At 44.9% G+C, this 25,235-nt stretch overlaps 1 protein-coding gene across 18 annotated transcripts in view; it reads right to left on the bottom strand.

Moving 5' to 3' along the window:
* The window catches only part of PTK2 (protein tyrosine kinase 2), an 858,662-nt gene that overhangs the window by 171,695 nt on the left and 661,732 nt on the right, over window positions 1-25,235 (bottom strand). For 17 of the 18 annotated variants that reach the window (XM_078686693.1, XM_078686689.1, XM_078686690.1 and 14 more), the window contains one exon: window positions 3,331-3,442. In XM_078686693.1, the coding sequence (XP_078542819.1) occupies window positions 3,331-3,442 (112 nt within the window). Of the gene's footprint in view, window positions 1-3,330; window positions 3,443-6,473; window positions 6,593-25,235 lie in introns of those variants that run through there. The other variant, XM_078686696.1, reaches the window with a different exon arrangement.

Below are 25,235 nucleotides of genomic sequence, written 5' to 3'. Positions count from 1 at the left end.
AAAGACAATTATAGAGTGAGAAATGTAGACATATGCAGAGAGAGACTCAGAGGCCAGAAGGAATGCAATAACGTTAAAGAGAATGCTGTTGACAAAGGTATAGAGACCAAGAGAGAGGGGCAGAGGCCATGTGATCCTGAGAGAGAAAGAAAAAGATAGGCACAGAAAAAGAAAGCGAGAGAGGGAACACGCGAAAAGGAGAACCAGAGAAAGAGAGTGAAAGAAAAAGAGGCTAATAAGAGACCGTGAAATTGAGACACACACAGAGAAAGCAAGCGAGAGGGCTAAAGTCTATGGTCTGCATCGCTTAACATCACAATTGTATAACAATTGCCTTAAAACGCAAAATGAGGTCCTGTCTGTCTATACAAGTGTCCTCACTGCACGGTGGCTGATATAGAAGACTCAAACTTCCGTGCGAGATTAGCTGTGCAGCATTTGTTTACGTGGAGTGAGAGGGAACAGTGAAGAGCTGCTGCATATGAGGTGAATGTCATACAGTTTTAGAAACACGTCTTAAACGATGCAATCAAGGACAAATATAAACATTTGCATAAAGTGATCCTAATGACGGCTAGACTGGTTCTCCATGCCCATGGTGTGTACAACCATTGTTAGCACCGCGCTGTCCAAAACAAGAAGCGCGTCGCGAGAGAAGGGGTGCCGTGCGGATATATGACGTGAGGGAAAGAAAGAGTGCGCAGGAATGAACAAACGTTTATCCAGCGTAAGCATATTGTACTTTACTGGTGCTCCTCAGCATTGAAAGGATGTGAGGTATCGGCACCACGGCGAGACAGAAGGCAGCAAAGAAGAGAGACGCTGGAGTGCACCAATGGTAAGTGGGAGGCGGGAATACAGTCATTTTATTACTTACTTAAGGTCTTGCAGAGAGCGCATGCGGGCAGATGCTCGACCTAAAAAGCTAAAAAGTGGTATATCCAGCACAGCACCTACATAAAACAAACTTTTCTTGATATGGTATTTGATTACAAAACACAAATAATACAGCAATCCTATGGGGTACAGAATCATTGAAAGTGACCTAAAACACAAGACACTGAGCTGTGATTCTGTTGTTACTCTCAGTGAAAATATTTAAAAATAACAGCTTTTGTTTTTACATAGTGCTCACTACTGCAGTTAAGACATTTGATGCCAAATTTACTATTGTTCTGGTCGCAAAAAGCGGTCACAATTTGCAACCAATATTTTTGAAACTAGAAACGTATTTTGCAAACCGACGTATATAGTATTATCTTGGTTTGCAAATTAAGGAATTAGAATGGGTTGCAAGCCATACTATCTAATTAATATTCATTTGGTAGGTTACAAATTGTGACTCATTCAGATTAGTCACGATCACAAGGAAGATGGCCTGCAAAGGTGAGCACACCACCACGCCTGTCTCTATATTTAAATAAATACATTTAAAAAAAAATAAGTGCCTCATTTCCTTAAAGGAATTTAGGACTGCTTCTGAAAACAATGTTTTCTTTTTTTGAAAACCTTCAGTGACAATTACCAGTGATCCTTTGCAACACTGACTACTCTCCTTGAAAGTTTTACCCTCAAATCATGAAGGCTAAAATCCCTCTTCTTGTTTTTAAATGACCCCAACATTAGATTCTCTAACATTTCAGTGGTTTGTCACAAACCATTAATGTGTGTTACCAACTCATAATTTAGGAAGATTGCCCACCACGTAGAATCATTGTGTTTAAGACCACAAATTAGGTTAGTACATCTGGCCCTTAATATTACAATAAAAAACAGGTTTATCTGGCCCCAACTTAATGGTACGAATTTTATAAATCCCATAAAGATGCAGCGTTAACCCTACTGGGATACCATCCTAGATTCTTCATGTTAGACCAAAATCTAAGCAGTGAACACTGACATGGTGTGCTGCTCCGTGGATGATGGGCTGAAACAAAAGAGCCACGCAGTACACCCCTCCATAGTGCTGGACCTGGAAGTCTCTGGTGTTGCGGCTGGAGGCCTTCTCTAAATGGGGCAAGATTGGCTTCACGCTGCTTGGGGATGTTTGGCACTATGAAAACGTTCCAGGAACTACAGTCCTCCTTTTCGCATGCCCCATCCGATTCCATAAATATCTACAACTAAGGCACATATTTGCTTGCCACTGGAAGGCCATGTCGGACGTCCCAGAATTTAATCTCCCCAAAGCCAGACTTCTTCAGGGCATGTTGAAATAAGGTGGAATTTCCAAGATTTATAAGACACTGATACATAATTCCCCCACCAAATTTGATGACCTGAAAAAAAAGTTTGAACAGTGGGTGGGCTCGTTAGACGGCTCAGACTGGCGTGATGCCTGAATGGCTCCCAGTATCACAGCCATTCCGGTCCACCTCAGGAGCATCCAATTGAATTACCTACACCTTACCTATCTTACACACAGGCAGCTCTTCACCGAATTGACCCCAAGTGCAACTTGACTGATACTAATTTCTTCCATATGGTGTGGGCTTGCCCCGTTATAATGTCATACTGGAGAGCTATTGCTGACATTTTAACAGGTGTCTTGGAGAAACCTGTGGAGCTTACCCCCAAGAGTTGCACTGCGGGGCATAGAGGAGGACTTGGGGTTTAACCGCAGAGCAGTCCCTGGCTGGAATTGCCACAGTTCTGGCTAAAAGAGACATAGCTCGATATTGGACCCAATCTACAGCCCTTACCCTTAGCGTCTCTAAATGGACTGCCGCTATGAAATGGTGGCAAAAATGTAGGAACCCATCTAAAGGACAGAGGCGGCCCGCGGAAACATGACAAAATCTGGGGACGGTGGGGACGTTTTTCAGGCTTAACAAATGGTCACCATTCTTAAGGTGGGTGTGCTGAAGATGATCCAAGAAATGACTCTGCGGGAGGATGGCCCAAATGGGATGGGATAGAACTCCCCAAAGTGATGTGATGTGATTTCATGGTGTTGGCCTAAACTCAATACAGCTAGTTATAACAAAAAAATGACAAAAAATCTCAGCAGGGAGCATTAAGTAACTGAGACATCTCCAGGCAACAAAAGCAGCATTATTATTCACCAGAATGAAGTTCCCATATAGTAGTCATATATTTAAAAACATCTGTCTACTTAGATAACATTGGTATTTAGTAACATCATAGAAGTGCCTCCTTTTGGCACAGCAGGAGTAGAGGGTGGATGCAAACCAACTGAAGAGATGGATTTTACATGGATGAAATATAAATAAATACAGCAGCACTTGTGGAAGATACAAAGCACTCTCTCACACTATAAATAGGGCTATGCACTCGTGAAAGCAGGGCAAGTGTGCCATCACACAGTACCTTGGGAGGCGCTTCTTCGGAGCCACCAGAATCCCAGGACACTGTGATCTGCCGCCTGGATTCCATCCTCATCCTTTCTTCTTGCTGCAGTTTCTCTTCCTCCAGTATAGTGCTGTGAAGACAAAAAAACAGGAATGAGACTGACATCTCTGCAACAGATTTCCATGAGAGACAACTCTAACGGATTAATTCACCATACCTGCACTATTTATTTATTACGTTTTTTATAGCACGAACAAGACCCATGAGGGTATCGGAGCGCTTTACAAGGGGAGGGATTGGATATATCGAATATAAACATAGAAGAGTATCAAAATCTAGGTTCACTATCTATTTGGGAGACGAGACGGAGGTGGTCGTGATCAACAAAATAAGAGTTCAACAGGTAAGTTTGATCAATAAGTAATATGGGGACGACTTTTAGTTTGACCATTTAGACATCAGGAATGATTTCACTATGTTTAGTCTCCGTAATATGCTTAGTATAAGGAATCGGGAGTCGGACAGAGAGACATGGACCTGGCAAAGGAAACTTAAACATTGAAGCAGGACGATATGAAACAGACACAAAGACACTGCCACTGAGACAGGGAAATACAGGCAGGGAGATGCAGCAACAGAGACAGTGGGACAGGAATGCAGAGACACTGGGACAGAGATACTCCAAAACGAGGCGAGGTGGACACCTACATGGAATCAGAGACAGTAGGACATGGGAAGAAGGAGACAGGAATGCCGAAAATGGTACACGTCACCCAATAATTAAATATGGCATCTTGGCGCAGAAGACTGCCGACCTCACTGTACCGAACTGAAAGATGTGCTTCACAATCACCATGGACCATTAATAATAAACCTTAGAGGTTTATTATAAGGGCTGGGACGTCCCATGCCTCCTATGCTAATCAAATGCACATAACAGGTTATTAGATCTTCAAGCACTTCTTTGACATTCTAAGCATCTGGAGGAATTGGCACTAGTGTCATGTTATCCTGCACATTACTGACGCCTGCCTCCTAAGCAAGGACTTTCATCTCCAACGGAGAGCGCCTGCTTTCAGTTCTGCTTCGGTCCTCCCTCTCTGACGCCTCGTGCATCCTCGATCACGTACTTTTTCACCCGGCAGAATACTGATTCTGCTAGACTCTCCACTGACAGAAGTCACCCTGGCACTATTCTGTGGCCTTACTGCACAATATGTTGCAGGAATATCTGGTTCCACAGCTACACGTTTACCTTGATGACCACGGTAGTTGCTACAGTGGAAACGTCCTGCTTTCCTGCATCTCTGTAACGTACTTTAGCATCATTCTGGAATAAGTCTGCGCACTGAAAAACGGTAGTAAATTAATCTGATTTGGCCACAGCCTGCTCAGACCACCCTCTCTGCCCCCAACAGGTTTAGAGATCAGTAGAATCGTGCAGTATATAACTTAGACAGGCTCAACTCCGAAAAAAGGGGAACTCTGGGGATGAGCACAGAGCCCGGATCTGTGGTCAGAGGGATGGAAAGTAGCTGCTAGGAGAAAGACTCTGGCGCGTGCCTGAGAGCTCTCCATGCGGCTCTTAATAATCCACAGATGGAAACAGAGAGGCAGCTCTGAGCCCATTTCACCCGAGGCGCAACTGCAGATTGAGCAAACCTTTCAAATAAAAACTAAAAGACTATTTGCGCTTCTTTCAAAAACGAATCATTGCCAAAGCTAGTAGGTCTCGCCTTGAGGTCTGAAACGTAATGTAGTGAAGTAGTACAGGAGTTGTGTCACCAAACCAGACACCTTACACAGAGTGTATTTTCTTCAAACAGATATCAGATTTTGATCACTGAATAAGTTTTACTTAAGATGGTCGGATGTCCCTTTCACGAGGGGAGGGGGGTTTAGGAGACTCCACCACTTAGTGAGTCGATGTGGTACTAGGGGAAGAAGCAGATATGGTCTAGTGGGGCTGGGTGGAGCAGTGATAACTCTGAAAGATAACACAGCTTGGGGTACAGATATGGTGAGGGGGGCTGTTTAAAGCAGTGATAGTTGGAGGTCACACCGCATAGAGAGCAGATGTCTACTGGTGATGCGTTGGCTCAGTCAGACCTGCATTCAAGCCTGGCTTCCGAAAGTAAATGACTACAGAGAACCGCTTAAAAGTGAAGGACTCGGTGCTGAGAGCTACGGTCTTCCTGCATATCGCAGGTCTGGATTCTCTCCCGACTGACTCAGCCTTCCCTCCTCTGAAGTGAGGCCTTTCCTCTGGTCCTGGGGCAGCCTGAGCAGTATTCGTGGTGGGAACTCTCGCACTGTTCTAGGAAACTATTGCACGCCTTCCGCATTTTGCTAAAGAATTTTTGCTTCCCTTGCAACGGGAAAAATATGCAACAAGAAACCACAAGTTCATAAAGGGACGGTAGAATATATTTACTGCTCATACATCAGTGGCGTGCCTGCTGTGGAGAGGGCTCTCGCCGCACCCTTGAACCCAGCGCCTAGACAGATCTGCGGTCTGCCACGCACAGTCTACAACACACAGAACAGAAGGCGAGAATCCGTGCGAGCGCAGAGATGTAACATGATGTTCACCCTTTGGTATTACTGCTCGGGGTACATCTTGGCGAATACCGTCTCGAATCCGTGTTCACGCCTATTCTCAAAGCACACACTTAAGCTTAACTTACAACATCATTTATTATTTGAAGTGAAAATCCCAAATATTTCTTTCACCGAGCATACATTTTGTTCTGGATTCTTTCAATGATAGTCATGGAGTAAAATAAACGGTGTACACCTAATCCACTAAATGGGACTTCACAGCGGCGAATTGTGTGCTTTGTTGACAGTTTTATAATTATTCCGAGAGGCAGAACCATTCAATCCATCCTGATCTATGCGTAGGTTGAATAAAAGCTATAATACCCTGCAGATGTCTCTCCTCCGGGCACCTCCCTCCCCACAGCTGTCTCCCGTCAGACTTCGCGCACTTACTACACCCTCCAGGTGTCTCCTCTCCGGTTATCACTCCTGCCAGACGTGCCACTGCCGCCGCCTCAGAGCGCACGCCGCAGCCTCCTCCAAACCCGACAATGTGTGCTAACCCCAGGAGCCCCGTCAGCCGCCCCCGCCATCCCGAGGTAGAAGAAAGCGCTTGTTACCTTCGAGGCGCCTTCTTGGCCTTGCGTCGAGGAGCCTTGAACCACGCCATGGAGAGGAGCATCGCTCGGTGCGGCCGCGGCGGGGATCAGCGCCGCTGGCTGCCGGCTCCGGAGGCGGCCCCTGGATTACTCATGGGAGGCGGAGGCCGCCGGGCGGCGCTGCCTATGACTGACGGCGCTGCGGAGGGGGCGCCCCGTCCCCTCAGTGGCACCGCGGCCTGGCTGCTCCCAGAGCCCGCGTCAAGATGTTTTATTTTCAGACGAGGAACGAGCGAGCGGCTCGCATTCTTGGATGGGTCTGCTGACAAGCCTCCCCCTGCAGACGGAAAGCAGAGCCGCTGCGTGCGGAGAGGAGAAGCGCAGGCAAAACAGCTCCCGGAGAGCACCTGCACCTGAGAGCAGTGTCGGGAAGTATGCACCCTTCGAGGCTGCCACTCCGCACGGCAATAACTATTTAACAGCTTGGTGGTAAAGTGCACTTTACAACAGTTGTTCGTAAAAGTACACCGTTCGCACGGCATCTCCGCCCACTGCTGTGCCATACTCAGGACCCACAACACAGATCAGTGCGCCACATATAAGTACCGAGTTACTTATCACTCAGCCCTAATGCACTAATCCAAGGGTGTCCAACATAGGTCCAGAAGGAGCTGACCCATATATACACCATGGAGCGAGAGGCCACTATTTGCTGGGTCATCTATCCAATGAGTCAGACCACAAGTCCAAGCAACTGTTTACATAGTCTAGGAGTATAAATAACCTTAGGCTTCATTTGTTAAAGGGTCAATTTCTTTCAAATGACAACTCTCACCCACATTTTGTGAAAGGCTGCGCCATAGGATTAGTATTCATCCTAGGTAATTGCAGCTAGGAAGGGTTCAACTGTAGTCCAGGACTGTTAAAAGAAAATACTGGGATTGCAATAGAGTGAAAAACACGTTATGATACCCACACTGTTTTCATTAGGATACCTTCAACAATATTTAAAACAAAAGTATAGGTGTAGTGCCATCAGAATTGTTCCCACATACACTGAGTCAACATGTTTCAGCCACATCCAAAATCTCTCGGTGTAAGTGGATTTCATCAGGACAACACAAGATCTATGCAGGAAATATGGTTGGCTAACTACGGGAGGGCAATGGACTGGCTGGAGGGCAAGATACCAAGATGGAAGGGTCTCCCGCTGTCCCTGATAGGGCGTATAGCTATAACAACAAGCATTGGCATTGCCAATAGGTCTCGCTTGTGGGACCTTATAAGTATTTAGTTTTGCAGCACAATATCCTCGTTGCATAATCGGATATTGTGCTGCAAAACTAAATACTTATATGGTCCCACAAGCGAGACCTATTGGCAATGCCAATGCTTGTTGTTGTTTGGTGGTGGGGTATGAATGGGAGGATGGCACATTAGGAAAGGGTATTTTTTTTTTTAGACGAGTGTAGAAAAATAGAAGGCGGTGTTTATTGTTGTAGTTTTATTATGCACCGATCCGGTCAAGTGGGCATCTCGACTCTATTCAGAACAAGCTCTCTGCATTGCGTAGGGGGAGCGGAGCGGACCCTTTGAAGTCTGGTGCCGAGGCTCAGACAACAAATGTTATGGGATGTGGCTGGTGACGTGCACGCGCCAGTGGGCTGAAGCGCTTCCAAAAAGAGCGGATTGCATGGCGGCACGATGCGCGTGGTTGGGCGCGTTCTCGCCATGCAATTCGCTTTTTGGGAGCACTTTGAAATGCCCCTTTACTATAGTCTCGCATAGCGATTGCTTACGCAATAGCTAGGACGAGACCTAAAAAGGAGGAAGGTTGGTTTGGCATAAACTAGTGGTTTAAAGTTTTTAAACCCTATAAATAATGTAAGGATTCAACCTATGTACAGCGCACTGATACCCGTGGGTCATGTGCACGCTTTCTGAAACACTCTAAATAAAATTAAAATAAATAAGAATGCCGACCCTACAAAAAAAATGGTATCCAGTTTCTAGGAGTGCATTACATTTTGGACTGTTGGAGGTTTCTTGGGTGCTTCTGGAAAATAATGTGAAGTCCTGAAAGTCGTAAATATGCTCCCATTTGAGGCTGTCGACCTGTAGGTGCAGATGTATGACTTTCTTTGAGGAAACAAGAACCCATGAACAGAATGTATTTTTGCTATAATCTCACCTGGTTTCTTTCTCGAAAGTTGCCCTCTCTTGTATCGGTTATTATTCACAGCATGTTGACGCACAACTTTGCACTTATTTCGCTGAGTGGTACAAGCAACCGTTTTTCAGAAATCCCATTTCCTAGGTCTTAGCATCTTTATTCAACTTGCACGCAGAATGATAGCACTTTGTGGAGCACTTATTTTTCAATAAGGCACATGTGTGCCAATGAACATTAAAAAATGCCTGCAGTCAGCATGAAAGCTGACCCCACTTCCTGTGGACTGCATTGATTTGTTGTTGAATTAGCAAGTCGAGTGCATTGAAAATACTCCACATAAAGCGCAAACGTTTTTAAAAAGAATTCCTGATTCAGCACTTGTGCTACGTATTTAACTGCATACTACAATGCTATTATGCTCACCCGTGTATAGCTTTCTGACATGATGGCCGCTTCGCAGATGAATATGTGGAAAACAACTTAAAAGGCTCCGTATTTGCTGTGGAACAAAATGGGTGCTGGAGAGATGGTAAACAAAATACAGACGCATCGAGTGGAAAAGGCCTCTCGCTCTCGAATTTTACAGGGGCTCCTATGAGGCCACAGATAAACTGATGGGGGGCCGGTGTTTACGGTCGGAGGGGAGATTAACACCCAGGCGGCAGAAGAAGAAAGCGGAGAAACTTCGGGGGTGGCGGTGGGGGGGAATTGGTGGCCACGAAAAGTGGAAAGTAAAGGAACATGCACGCACGCACACACACACACAAACGCTTTGACATACACAGGCAAACACACACAGATGCTTTCACATACATAGGCAAACATACACAAGCATGCACACACAGATACACACACACACCCCCAGGCACGCACACAGACACAGATGCGCATACACGCCCAGTCATGCACACACAGGCCAAGGTACGCACACGCACACACACACACACAGATTTATTTATTTTATTTTTAAAGTGGTTTATAGCGCTAGATTGACCCGTAGATGCGCACACCTATACAGGCACACACACATTGGGACGCACACGTCCCAGAGTGCACACACACACACACTGATGCACACACAAACACAGATGCGCACACATACACAGGCACAACACTGAGCTTTGATGTTCGCTACAGAGATGTTTTCCAATTACTGAAAACTGGTTGAATACTCGTTACAATCAACAAGTAGAAACCCTTAGTGCACAATTTGCACCACAGCTGGGATTCTGTCTTGGATGCAAATTTCTTTTGCAGCACATCGGGATGTCGTGCGCCTAAGATGGAACGGAGAAGGGGGTCGTCTCTGCGTCTAAAATGCAGTGGGCAGCCTTGCGCCTTAGTGAGAGAGAGTAACCCGTTCTGTGTCCGGGATGTCGAAAGGAGCACTGCGAGAGAGCGTGTTTAAGTGTCTTTTAAATGCCGTTCTCAGCCCAGCCCACCAAAGGGCAAGCATGACCTTATTATTAATGCTTGGCATCGGAAATTCAATTACAGAGCTGGAAAAGGGACACGAACCTCGCCTCGGTAAAGGAAAGGAACAATGATACAACAAGCATTGTCGCATTGCGTAAAAGTGTTTTGTGTTCTTTAAAAGCAGGTGGGGGAAGCAGAAGCAACACAGGGTGGAGCGTGAATGGTACATTTTCCAGGGGAATGGTGGGATGGGGGAATACCAAAGGAACAAAGGAAGGGGATGCAAAAGCAAGAGGTTAGGGTTGGAGGGGATAGGAAAACAACGGGTGTGGGGGCGGGGGGCGGGGAGCAAAGGCAACACCGGTTGAGGGAAAGCAACACGGAAGATGCATGTGAAAGAGAGCAACACGAGGTGAACTGGCAGAGTTGTACTCTAGGTGGATGTCTCAAACACACACACACTTTAATGCGTTCATGTTTGAACACGTGGTTCACATGAACTGCATGAAAACGCCAGCAAAAAGCTGGTGGTTTCATGATGTTTTCGCCACTTGAATTCTCGCTCCGCTCGATGCGCATGCGCGCATCGATAGGTCGCGAGACCTAAAAATGGTAATCCTGCCCAAATTTCTATATTTATTCGTGAACAATCCAATGCCGTTAAATGTCCACCTTTTTAAACGGCTACGTTCAAACATATTGGAACTGATATGGGCGGGTAAGCAACCTCGCATCTCTTGGAAAATACTGACGCTGCCTTACATGCGGGGGGGTGGGGAATCCTGCTACAACAGACTGGGTTAGGGCTGTCACGTATTGCTAGGACCAATTATCCATCTTCTGGGACCTGATGCCAAGTAGATCTCGGCCATCAGACATATGGGAACCCTTTCGCTAACTGTTTAAGAACGGGCGGAGTAGACCTCCAAAGGGACTAGGATAACGGTGGCGGCGGGTAAGACCCGTATGGCCGGACAACAATGATAACATGAGTGGAGTTGGGACATGGACGTGCACCTTGGTACAGACTAAATGGGTGGCAAACAGTTGACTAAGCGCAGACTAGGGGAGTGTCAGTGACATGGCAGACTGAAGGTCATATGTTTGAAGGGGCTTACCTCTTGAGTTGACAGAATGGCAGTTGGGGGGAGGGGGGAATAGGGGTTAAGTTGGTTCTTATGTTTCGATATATTAGAATGTGCTGTATTTGACTTCTTCAGGTTTGATGTATACTGGTCGTAATCCGCTGCCTGCCCTCTGGGATGTTGGCCACACAAAAGCTGTGTACTCTCCTCCGGAATGCCATGCCGCTGGCCTCACAGTTGTAGGCACATGGCAGTGTAAACTAAGAAGCACACAATAAAGTGTTAAAAAATTTTTTTAAAAAAAGAATGGGGATATTCTGATCAGTTATAGCTCCAGCCCTCTGGACCCACAATGAACACCCTTACCATAGTCTGTCAGAAGCAAGGCCTTTTCTGCTGTACACTGCAAATACTTTCCTTTACCCTAACCCAGATTGAAATAATCACACAATTATTGTAGCACTCACAGTACTACGAGGCTACTCCGGTGCACCGACTGGCAGTCCAACTTTGAAATAAGCACTGGAATGCACAAATTTCTTTAACTGAAAGTGACTTTTAAGGTTAGCATGTTCAGTGGGAGGTGGTCCACAGCTGCGGACGGGAAGGAATAGTGACTGAGACACAAGGTGACTGTAAAATGACCACAATTTTCATGGATTATAAACACTGAATGAAACGCACGAGTTTGCGCCTATGGGCATAAAGTGTGTCAGTACAGGAATACGCCGAGGAGGCTCATAGGTGTGAATCCCACCCCTTCCAACTCAACCGAATCAATAAGATATGATTTGAATCTAGTCTCCTTGATTTGGGGGACACACAGGTCATATTTATTAACACAGGTCATACTCATGAACACAAACATAACATCAAAACACTGTATCATTGTTGTTTCAAGATATCATAAAAATAAATCAACCTGACATTTTTATTGTATCACAGACCATAGCAAATGACACTCTCCTACCCAACAGTTGCATCTTCCTAAATCAACCTAAATTATTTACATCTATATAAAACTTCAGATTGCATGATATGATTACACAGCGCTCAGACCCATTGTGATCTCTTCTACTTGGTCCACACAAGTGAAACCATCTGCATCCCTGAGGGTGGTCCCCAGACCTTCTCCAACCAGACCAGCCAGTAAGCTGCTCCTCTTCATCAGGCATCAAGGGGTATCCCATGCTGTGGACCAGGAGCTGCAGCACCATGCCGTCCACTGCAGAGTGAAATAGTGAACCTGCACCCCCAACCCAGTGTGACGTCCTTGTAGAAAGAGGCCTGTCTGACCACCAGAGTGATATCCTAAAGCTAAGCTGCAGAGGTGTGTTAAAGTTAAAAATTAGTAGTTGTTGTGGCCTGCTCCCCATCTACTCGGTACATCCTGTGCCCAAAGCCTAACTCAAGGGTATTGATGGGAGTTTGCGCCACAGAGCTGGCCCCATCTACTATGGGTCCTATGGCTGCAGGAGGGAGCCAATTTTACGTACTAAATATTTTTACCAATATCATATAGCCCTATGCTACCTACAAATGTTTGGGGATGAATTAATATGCAGTGCTGTTGGATCATTCCTAAAGCATGCTATCCATTGCTGTAATTTGATGTTGGAGTAAAAAATGTGTTTTTAAGTTTTGTACGTTTTATGTGAGTCTTTGACTAATAAAATTCAGTATATTTTGGATTTGAAAACTTTGTTGTGTTAGTGTGTTTAATATTGTTATTGTAGTGGTGCATTAATGTCTTGTGTTCATGAGTTGTTAGGTTATAGTTTTGTTGATGAGTTCTGTGCCTTCTTGTATGTTTGGCATTGGTGTGAATGACTGAATGTTAATTGATCAGTTAATTGAAACTTTTACAGTTAAAAACCAAACCGTGACGAAACCAGCTAGCTCAAACCACAGTCAAATGTATCAAGCCGGGTCTTTTTACTGCATGTCTCTGGAAAGCGTGCTTCCCCTGTCTTATGCTCATTTCCTGGCAAGTCACTTAAAAGTTACTGTATGTTTTCTAGATCCCCACCTCAGTGAGCACGACAATCATGCATGCCCACTGAGTGTCTCTCAGTTTACATGGATTGAGAACCTCGAGCTTGGTTCTGAGGTCAAGGGGGGCATGCCTGATGCATCCCTATTTCACAGGGAGTGGCTACTGCCCTCTCTAACCACGCTGAGGTAGACGGATAGTGGTAGCAGCAATTAATCTATATTCAGGTATCCTTGTATTCTACGAAGGTTGGGTTACCAGCACTAACTCTGCTAGGAGGGACCCTCCTCCACTTTTCTGTTGGGGGATTATCAGGCCTCCTGGTCTGGAGTTAATTCAAATTATTCTCTTGGGAATAGCCCAAGGGGAGACAGTATGTCATTCTTTGCATGCCTTGGACACACCGTGAACATGCCACAAATGGGCCTCATGACTGGAGGGGCACCCATGATTCAAAAGTAGCAGACCCTTTGATTGGAGCAGCCCATCAATCACAGGTGATAAAAGTCTGGCCTTAGTGGTTAATTTTTGCTCAAGATTGGTCTATCGCTTACCCTTGTTGCTGTTGGAAGGGCTAGAGTAGCCCTCTACAAAATGATGGCACTCCCCCGCTTTATATATGTTTTACAAAATAAGCCACATGTACCGAACCTGGGATATTTCAAGACGGTAGCGACTAAACTCTTAGACGATTATCTGAGTAAAAAAGCAATATCGCGAACCTATCGGAAAATATTAAATAACTCCCCAGACACGTTGGATAAATTTAGAACCAGATGAGAGGAAGATGTGGGTAGTCTGAACCATGAGGATTGGCTGGAGGCACTGGCGTCCCCCAGAGAAGTGGTGATCCGGTCCCAATTAAGACTGATTCAATTGAAGCTACTCCATAGGGCATACCGTACACAAGTTACACTAGTTAAAATGAACAGACTTGTCTCTGCACTTTGTCCCAAAAACTGCGGCCAAGAAGGCATCTTTCTACATCTATGGTGGAACTTTTCCAAAACAGGAAAATACTGGAATACGATTGCCACACAAATGCAACAATAATGTGACAAAGACCTAGAGATACTACCACAGTGTGCCTATTAAATGTCTGAGGCAAAACAGACCTCACAATGGGAGAGAAACTTTGGACCACACTAGGCTGTATGATAGATAAGAGCAACATAGCACCCAAATGGGGAGCCGAGTCCAGTCCGATGTTTAATGACTGGGCAAACTATACAGACTGGTGTATGCGAGAAGAAAGGGTGGTCTATGAGTGTAGGGGGTGCCCACACAAATGGACAAAGATCTGGGGGAAATGGAACAAAAGCAGGGGGGATGCTCTGTCAACCAAAGCGAAATAACGGCAAACCCGAAGACACAGCATGGTAACGCTCTGGGGCCGGGGCGAATCCCAGTGACTGAGAAGGGAGGTTTGTTGTGAAAGCAGAAACCTGCATTGGTTTATATATCACAGGTGTAAGATGAAAGTCCTGGAATGCATATCTTGTCACTTGTAAGTTAAATTTTTTTTATTGAGAAGTTGTCGCTGCCTTAATGGTGTATTGTTTCAAAATGAACAGTATGAAAAAAAAAAGATTGACAAAGCAGCCAGCCCACGCCAGGTCCGTACAAGGAAGCCAGTCACGGCCCGCGGTGAGAAGGCAAGATAAGAAGCTTGCTCACCGCACCTGAAACTTGAGGAAGTATTTTCTATGACTGATGGATTATGCTGCAAAGGAATTTGCCAGTTTGAGGTGGAGAAAGAGCATCTGCAGCATCGGTCAGAGAACTTACTGTTCCTGTGAGGCTTGTGGAGCAAGCGCTTTTAACAAGGAAGTTGCAGACAGCGGCTTAAGATAAGGAAGCTTGCAGAACATCAGCAGAGATAAAGGGAGACAGGGAAGCTTGATCCCAGGCCTTGAAAGTGAGATCACTTTGCCCAGACCCCTCCCTGTGCTGTGGGAGCCTGTGTGGTACTTCCAGTTACAATCTGCACAGCTGGTGAAGAGTGTCCGGTGGTACATACCCCCACCTTCCTTTTTGTGACATCTGGGGTATCAGGGTGTACTGGCACTCTGGCCAGCCACTACCCTCTAACAGCTCGGCAGTGGATACTGGACAAGTGGGACTCCATTAAACTGTGCCAAGATATCAGGAACCTGTGATCAGCCCAGATGTCACTAGAGCTATGTCCCCGCTCAGGATGGGAGGGCACTTCTGTTTCTTTGGGTGGGAGGTTAAGGGCTGATCAAGAACATTTTACTTCACATCAAATGCTGAAACTGTATAATTTCGATATAAGGATTGGTATCATGGCTTCAGCTAATGAGAGCAACTCTGTGCAACATGGTTTGTAATATGCAATGCCAATTGTCCGTCTGCATGTTAACTGTGTTTTATGGTGCTTAGCATCTAGGCGCTATAACACTGTTTGGGGTCAGAACTCTGGCCCAGAGGGTTGTAGAGACATCTGGGATTCACTGTTTATCCAAGTTTATGTGTAGTATAATTCTCTTGTGTGTATTAAAGTACTTTTCTTTTTAAAAAGTAGATCACTGACTGAACATTAATTTTATCAGCTGGTAGTATGGTGTGCACTGTATTCAGAATGTCTAACCCCTCCTTGAGTAAGCCTTGGACTAATCTGTCTCGCTACCCTGAGAGAGTCAAGTACTGGAGAGGAGTACTTGGTTTTTCAGTTTTGGGCCCACTAGTGCTGCGGCCCCAGGACACAAGCGGGGAACACTCCTGTCGATGTGATTGAAGCCCATGTAACACCCCCGAGTGCCCTAGTGCCCAGGAAGCCGGGTCTAACAATCCGTAAAATACAATTTCATTAATCCAGTCAGCCAAAGCCACAGTCAGCCCTCAAAATATTGATTACTATCTCAGATATTAATAGATACTCCGTGAGAGCCGCAATGACATCCTTGTTCAGTACGTACCGTGCAATAAAGTGCAAGTGAATGGTTTGGCAAACATGTTGTGATCAAGTATGCCCCTGGTCATTCTTTGTCTCCCAATTGACAACGATTTTGGGGTGCTCTCAGGTTAAATGGGCTTGCCAGGCAAATGACTGCCCTAATTACTTGAGATTTGCGTTGGTGTGTGTTCATAGATTTTTGGTTGTGGTGTGTTGGTGCATGACTGAGTTAGTGTTTGCTGAGCAGCTGGCTGTTATGTTTATATGCTGTCTTTGGTGTTGCGTTACTATGTCATGCTTTCTATTTTGCTGCTGTTGCATTGCCTTGTGTTACTTTTTTGCTGTGTTGTTTCAGTGTGCTGTGCTTTTCTGAGCTGTGGTGTTGTCTTGATCATATCATCTTTTTCGTTTTTACGTGTTGTTTTTGAGCTATGTCATTGTGTTACGCTCTTGCTGTGTTGTATTATGTTGTCGCTGTGTGGTGTTATTCTGCTGTATCGTGTTGCTGTGTTAGGTTGTGATGGTATGTGTCATTATTTTGTGCTGCTGTGCTGTTGAATTACTGTTTTGTTAGGGATTTTATTGTAATTTGGTGATGTTTTCATGTGTTGTGCTTGGAGACCACAACTAAATTAGTTGTTCAAACGTGCACTAATACTAGTCTTACAGTACTGCTGTCTGAAACTCACTTTCATCATGTGATGGTAAGTGGTGTTTGAGCCAATAACTGCACTATTTACCACCATGAACATGTAATAGTGCTTTTCAAAAATGTTTTGAGGTTCTGCCTGTAACGCTAACAAAACTACTGTTCTGGTTTACCAAATTAGTCAAAAAGAGACTGCATTTTAAAAGGGTAAAGACTCTAATTGCAGAGAGCAAGTCATATACATCAAGTCTCACATATACTGCAGTAAGAGCACTCAGGTAGGTAATACACCCACTGGCGCGATCTGTGTATAATCTACTGATCACAATTTTGAACCATCATAAAATAACAACAAGCATTAGAAATGCAATCGGGCTCGGATTTATTTGAGTTTGAGCTAATGGCATTGTAAATGCCAATGTCTTTTTGCCATGTGTTATGGAGTGTGTGCATGTGGTGTGTAGTGGAAGTATGTTGGTTGAATTGTAATTTTACCAATGGTGGCATGCTGTGCTTTATATGAATATGTTTAAAAGTAAAGTGTACCATACTGCGATTGCTTGGTGGAAAAGTGCACTGCCGGCTGGAGGTGTGTGTGCCTGGTGGAAGGGTGCACTGACGGCTGGTGGGTGTGTGCTTGGTAAAAGCGTGCACAGATGGATGATGGTTGTTGGTGTTTGTGCATGGTGAAAGCATTCATTGACGGCTGGGGGTGTGTTGTTGTGTGTGTTGTTTTCTGTGTGCTGGTGAGTGTGTGGTGGTGAGTCTGTGGGGGTGAGCCTGGGGAGTGAGTGTGGTGGTGAGTGTGTTGTGTTGAGTGGTGACAAGTGTGTGGTGTTGAGAGACTGAGGTGTGTGGTTTGTGTGTGCGTTATGTGTGTGTGGTGTATGTGTGTGTGGTGTTTTCTGCACACTCACACACTGCCCCTACACATTCACACACTGCTCACCCGCACACTCCCAATGTCACCCTGCATAGTCACACACTGTTTACCCTGCACACTCATTCTGCACACTCACACAATGTGCACCCTGACACACTGTCTCTGCAGTCACTCTGCACGCACTGCCACTCTGCACTCACTCTGCACTCACTCTGCACTCACTCTGCACTCACTGTCACTCTGCACTCACTGTCACTCTGCACTCAGTCTGCACTCACTGCCACTCTGCACTCTCAAACTGCACTCTCAATCTGCACTCTCAAACTGCACTCTCAATCTGCACTCTCAAACTGCACTCTCAAACTGCACTCTCAAACTGCACTCTCAACTCTCAAACTGCACTCTGCACTCTCAATCTGCACTCTGCACTCTCAATCTGCACTCTGCACTCTCAAACTGCACTCTCAAACTACACTCTCAACTCTCAAACTGCACTCACAACTCTCATGCTGCACTCACAACTCTCATGCTGCACTCTGAAACTGCACTCACAACTCTCATGCTGCACTCTGAAACTGCACTCTCAACTCTCAAACTGCACCCTCAACTCTCAAACTGCACCCTCAACTCTCAAACTGCACTTTCAACTCTCAATGTGCACTCTCAACGTGCACTTTCAACTCTCAATCTGCACTCTCAATCTGCACTCTCAAACTGCACTCGCACTCTGCACTCTCAAACTGCACTCTCAAACTGCACTCTCAAACTGCACTCTCAAACTGCACTCTGATTCTGCACTCTGATTCTGCACTCTCAAACTGCACTCTCAAACTGCACTCTCAATGTGCACTCTCAATGTGCACTTTCAACTCTCAATCTGCACTCTCAAACTGCACTCTCAATCTGCACTCTCAAACTGCACTCTCAAACTGCACTCGCACTCTGCACTCTCAAACTGCACTCTCAAACTGCACTCTGATTCTGCACTCTGATTCTGCACTCTGATTCTGCACTCTGATTCTGCACTCTGATTCTGCACTCTCAAACTGCACTCTCAAACTGCACTCTGCACTCTCAATCTGCACTCTCAACTCTCAATCTGCACTCTCAACCTGCAGTCTCAACTCTCAAACTGCACTCTGCACTCTCAAACTGCACTCGGATTCCCACTTCACGTGCCTTTTCAAAATTCAGCAGCAAGAACTTGTGGACTTGTGTTTGGGATTGGAATTGTGAAAGGCGGGTGGGAGTTCCGTATTGTGTAGGAAAAGCTCTTGGGTGTAATCGAATGTCACAAAAACAATAATTGTTCTCGAAAACCAATGCTGCATTAAAAAAAATAGAATGTGAAGCAGTACTGAAAGAAATAGTAATTCAATAGCCTTAATTAAGTTACTATGCACTCAACTGCGTCTTGACAAAAAGTTATGAACAAAGTTTAAAAAACCGGTAACATTTTTTTTTAACGATAGTCGCTGGATCGGATAAAAAAAATAGAAAAACATCAGCAGAATGGAAAGGCATGGAAAAAAAGAGGGTCTGGAGGGTTGGTTGTTAGTATTAAATGTCAACAGAAGTCCACACAACGATCTTTCCACTGCACGGCTCTGGTCTGTACATAGCTCGTAAGAAAACATTAATATGCAATGAATAAAGGAAGGAAGCAAGCAACATCAGACAGTTAGACGTCACAGAAATTCTTCTGACAACGTTTTCGAAAAACATTTGCATCTATTCAAGAAGACTCGTGCAATGAGTTTGTGTGTAGAAGGCGCGTGGTTGTTTTTTTGGACCCACTAACAAAATAATACAATTTTCCTGTGATGACTAAAACACGAGTTAGGAGATGCCTAATAAAAGGCATGACATTATTACAAGTTGTGAAATGAATTCTCTTTTCTACAGCCCATGACAGAACGTCAGACTCTTGTTCTTGAACTAATGAAGCCCTTTCCCGGCCTGGCATGCAGCAGCTGCGCGCTGAGGAATGGTGAACGCGCCCGACCATCTGGATTCACTTACGGAGGCACCCTGACAGCTCCTAATTATAATTAATGTACTTCTTTGCGCGCACACGCACGAAAAATGCCAAACATGGCCGACGAAAACGACATTTAGCCTATCACTTCAAGGCTATTAAAAAGACACCACAGCGAAGACGAATCACTGGCCACATGACATAACACACTAAGGAATGTGTCTCGCCAAAGCCCTAGAGATACTTTCTTTCTTCTCTTTAACATTAGGAGCTCGAAACTCCTCCCACTTCGTGGGCGTAGGCCGAGCCCTAAAAAGGGCTTACAACCCTACTGCTAATCGTCGCATGCAACTTGTTCGTTTCATTTCCTAGAAAGTCTTCTTATCGGATACATGCTTCTTTTGTAAAGCAACACATTTGCACAGCATAGTAACATTTATCAGTAGACCTGTAAACAAAGGGCTACGTTTAAATATTTGCAGGTTTCGTCTTAATGTTTTGTTTCTTCTAGCTCAAATCCAGCAATTGCCAAGTGGCAAATCATTGTTTTGTGTGTTATTTAAATAGTCATTACCAATTACCCTTCCGTTTGGCACAGAGAGCACACGTTGCAACACAGCTCAGATATTCCATGGAATTGGCCATTACCCAACTCTCATTACCAACTATAGTAATAAAAATCCCCAGTATATCAGTCAGGAAACGCACATGCGTACACAGGTCGAGGCACTGTATTATTGGATCTTAATGAGACACAACACCACTTGTCGTAACACCGTTTACCTCTTCAAGACAACGAACAACCCCCAACCCTAACAAAATACCATAGTCTTTTGCTTCATACACAAACTCACAACTTGCAAGGCACACACCGACTTTTCAGATACAGATATTCCAACTGGTTACACACAAACGCGCACACACATACTCCAAGCAATACTAACTTACAAGTACACTAAATATTGACCGCATCTACACTCCCGATAATGCTACTCAAACAAAAAACAGACTCCGGTCTGTGAAGAAAAATTTGATACCAGGGCATGAAAGTATCCACACCCAAAAGCGCTGCGAGGCAATACTAATTGCAACACAGCGCCATTCAAATTTCTGTTCGCATAATAAATGAGGAGATGTTCTGTTATTGAGATTTATAAAGTGCACGATTACCCCAAGGCGCTAGCTGAAGAGAGCACCCCCTAAACAGTTTAAAAAGCCAGCTTTTAAGTTTCTTATGGAGTCTACGAGGATTCATAGTGTGTAGGAGGTCAAGAGCCAGAGAGTTTCAGAGCTCTGCTGATAGGTAAGAGAAAGCCACCCCACCAGATCTAGACCTCCTTGGTTGTCCCAACTCAAGCTTGAGTAGGAACACAGTTTTTTTTTTGTAACTTCTAACATTCCCCATCACGACTTAACTTCTTGACTCGACTATGGAGAAAGCCTTTACTTGTATCATCCGCACCCCGTCAGGGTGTTTCATGAAAGACTTCACACCTCTACACCAAAAGTCACTGACACTCACTTGCCAGTGCTATGTTACCACCACTCCTTAATTTGTAGCCACAATAACTCATTTCAAAGCCATCTGTACAGTCCATGAAGCTACCGTAGCAAGGCCTTCTTTTCTGCATCCGCAAAGTCAACCAATACTACACATCCCTGAAAATCTTAAGATTGCAACACCAACCTCCTCCCGACTCACACTGTGCACAAGGCAGACAGTTCTATTTGCACGCCACAACACTCACTTATCCCAATATAAGCTATTCATTGGCCATTCTCAACGTTTTGACCTCCACGGACCCCTGCTGAACCACTACTGGCGCCGGGGACCGCTGCCTAAGCAATTTGAATGTCAAAGGAATACTCATAAATACTGAGCATATTATGCATGACACAGGACACATTTTACACTATTTTATTTTAAACCCAGGAAAAAATCAAAACTGAAGGGAAGATTAGAGCTTCTGAAAAATGTGGTTTTATTTTTAAAAGACGAGGCAATATGCTAGACTCTGGAATATCACTTTTTTGTACTTAATTTAATGCATGCCCTTTTTTTAGCAGTGCATACCAGTGCTTCCATTGAGTCATCCATACTGGATTCCATTTGCGGTATCTGATCGAATTGTTCCTCCGAATCAATATAAAGATACCAACCTAATTTTTTGCTTCCAATATTAAATTCCTTCGTGTTTACAGAACATTTTAAAATGTTGCTTTATGTTCACAGACATTTTTAATCTGCTCATATTGCTTCATTTTCTAAGCAGTTAAAAGGTGTCACAGACCTCGGATTGAAAAATGATGCTACAGATAATCCCCTGCCTCCGGATTATTGACCATTTAATCAGATACTTTCCAACTTGTATTCTTCATACCGTAGACGTTGCATCTAGCCTCCTGGTGGCAGAATCTATACGTTCAATACACTAGACCAGATAGCATTAAAGCCTAATGACTCAATTTTGAGACATTTGTTGTGCACATAATATTAACAGTAATGAGTATTACGGTAGGACTACAGTGCATCAGAATGTTGCACTTAAATTCCAGCTGCGACGCACATGGCTTCATTGAATACTGGTATGTGGAATGAACTGGCACGACTGAAAACAAAAGTCAAATATTTTCTAAAAAGACCAGCTCAGGCACATTTGTGTTCAAGTAATTAGATTCGTATTTTGTCAACTCAAACATGGTGAGGCTATTACTCAGAACAAATAGAAACATAATTGATTCAGCAGTAACAGTCCTGGCACAATGTTCAAATGTATTTTACTATCTTGGTGGAACATCTTTGACCACAGGGGTCCATTTCCCTTGAAGGCCTGGTGGGTCCAGCAAAAGTCCAGTTGCCACCGGTCTACTAGTTTTCGATCTCAACTAAACCAGTGGTTCCCTTTGGTGAAGGCTAGTGTTGCCCTTGGGCGATTAAACTGTACTCCGATGACTCTCCTGGGTCCAGCGGACTCGGTCTCCCATGCTGCATATCGGCCGTCAGTAGTGGTCAAGAGATTGTGGTCAGGACATGTAACAGAATGTCAGCCAATTGACTCTTGGAGTTCACTTCTTCTGTCTGGGGCTCAGGATGACCAAGGGCACAGTCTTCTCTAGTTAGCCAAGGAGCAGCAACTGCAGTCCAGTCTTTGGTCCAGCCTCTCTTTGCCAGGTCCAGGGAACAGCAGGACAGTACTTTATCGGTCTTCTCTCCAGTGCAGACGTGAACTGATGACTGGGTGCCATATTTATGCCCAGAAAGTCCCTTCGGATGATGAGGTAGCAACTAGCCAATGGGCTACTAGGTCCCTTTCTGTCTGATGAGGACTTTCTGCGATAAGTGGCATCTACCTATCCCAGAATGCAACGTTCTTCCCACTTACAAGATGGAAGGCCCTCCTCTCGTGGCGGGGAGGTTGGTAGCTCACCTTAGAAGTGTGGCTACCTGAGGGCCACACACCTATGTAAAACCTGGTTTGACCACTGTTTTCGTATTTGTCCCCGTTGCCCGCCTGTCTACCAGAACAAAAAACAAAAGGAACCCTTTGTGTGTCCATTATTTGCCCTGCAAACGCAGCTTCCCATTTGAAGGTCGCTTTTTAAGCTCACACCCTGTGTGGCTTCCTGCCAGGGAACAGTGACATCTCTTTCAAGGCAGCCTTCTATTGTTTCTTTTCCTAGGAGTCGTTCACACTTCTCTCCAGGAGGGCTGAAGACTGGCTTGTGGCCAGCATCTGAAAATGACCACTGGAAAACTTGGGCAACAGAGTGGCAACTTTCTAAACTATTCTTTTTATTTAAAAGTTAATTTAAATTCAACTTGGGCATCAAGTTGAGTTTAATGTAACTATTATTTTGATACCTTGAAGTACCATATTTGGTAGTCCCATTCAGGAGTTAGCACAGCTCAGTGGTCACCGTGTAACCCTGTACTCACCAATGAGGTTACTAGCCTTTCCACAGGAAAAACGACAATCTGGGGTTTTTACAGTTAGGGCATTAAAAATATATGTCCTACTTTTGAATATACAGCACACCCTGCCATAGGAATTGATAGGCCTACTGTAAGGGTGCCATAATATTAAAAATGGAGGTATGTACTTTGTCGGTAGTTTAAATGGGAAAGTCGAGTTAGCATTTTAAAACCACTCTACCAGTCTGCAGTGGCAGGCTGGGAGACTTATTTTGTCACACTCAAGGTGGCACTGTAAGTGCAGTAGCCCCTGAAGGACACTAACTTACAAGCCCTGGGTACCCCTGGTACCACATACTAAAGACTTAAAAGTTTGATGGATACCCAGTCTGTGTCTGCACCTGATTAATGAGATGCATGTATATCGATCTTTATTTCTTGAAAGCTCTGTTCATGATGATGTTATGAGTCACCCTGCCTCCTCTGAGTCAAACGGACAGCTACTGTTGATCACGATGGACACAATATGGATTTGGAGGGATAGGGGGGAGCGAACTGTGGATGGTGATTTGAAGATGGCCTGTTTTATTCCTGTGGCACTCGGGGCGCCTTTGCCATTACATAGATGTCTATTCAGGGGCTTGATCTCTGTATGTAGGTCATATTGTTTAAAATGATTCTATGATTGACTGAGTTTGCAATTGCCAATGAACTTCTAATGCGGACTGATGTGCGATTTTATGGAGCCGGTTATTATCATAAAAAGATTAAAATAAAAAAATAAAAAGACTTAAAAGTTAACTTATGCCAATTGGGTATAAGCCAATCCAACATATATTTTTAGGGATTAGAGCACTGTCACAAAGGTCTGGTTATCACATCTCAGTGCAAAAAGCAGCAGCATCAGTCCAAAACTTTGGGGTTGATCATGCAAAGAGAAGCATTTCCTTACATTACTGAAGCCTGGGGTGCGTTTACGCAGTTTCCAGTTTTTGGGTAATCCCTTCTCCCCAGTAAACCAGCTCTCAAAAACAAGTATAATAATATATCATGGATTTCTCTCCCACTTAATGTCCCCTGTCAGTGGCTTGATTGTAACTAGCCCAATTGACCCGTGGCTGGCTCCATCATGACTGGTTAACAGTTCTTAATGACTTGGGGCAGTTTAGCACCGCACATCTAACGCATGCAAACTAGAATTATAAAATTCAGAAGCCTTTCTTATGAGGGAAAGAAAATTCAGAAGCCTTTCTTGTGCGGGAAAGGAGGCACAGTCACCCCATCAATCACTCGGCCCTGTCTTTGACACGCTCCACACACCTAGGCCCAGCTCCTGGGGCGGGTGCGCCCATCACATTCTCCACTCCCCGTACTTTTCTTGCTCGTTGTCTGAGGCCCTTCCATTCCACAGCCCAGTCACTGGTTCACTTCAACTTCTTGCCCTCTTCTGGTCTCTCCCTTTTCAAACAGCTTGGTGGCACTGTCCATTCCCGAGAGCCCTCATCCTTCCCTTCCACGCCTAACACTTCTACCCGTCTTCCCTCTCAGATAACCTTCCCACGTGGGGACACGGAGGTCACTGAGGAGCAGGCCCGGTTCTAGAGTGTGGGCCAGGCCCACCAAAGAAGATCCTGGCCCACCCAAGGCCATTGAGAAGTGGAAAACCAAGTGTGCATATCTGTGCCAGCTTTCCTGATGGCCAGCAAACCCGAAAGGCTGCTACGGCTCGAGTGGGACTCTCTGCATGCCACAGAGTAGGCTGGTCCATTGTTATGG

Source organism: Lissotriton helveticus, chromosome 4_1, assembly GCF_964261635.1.
Source record: "Lissotriton helveticus chromosome 4_1, aLisHel1.1, whole genome shotgun sequence".
NCBI classification, from domain to species: Eukaryota; Metazoa; Chordata; class Amphibia; order Caudata; family Salamandridae; genus Lissotriton; species Lissotriton helveticus.
The sequence above is the reverse complement of the archived record's forward strand: the minus strand, read 5'-3'. Positions and strand labels throughout refer to the sequence as shown.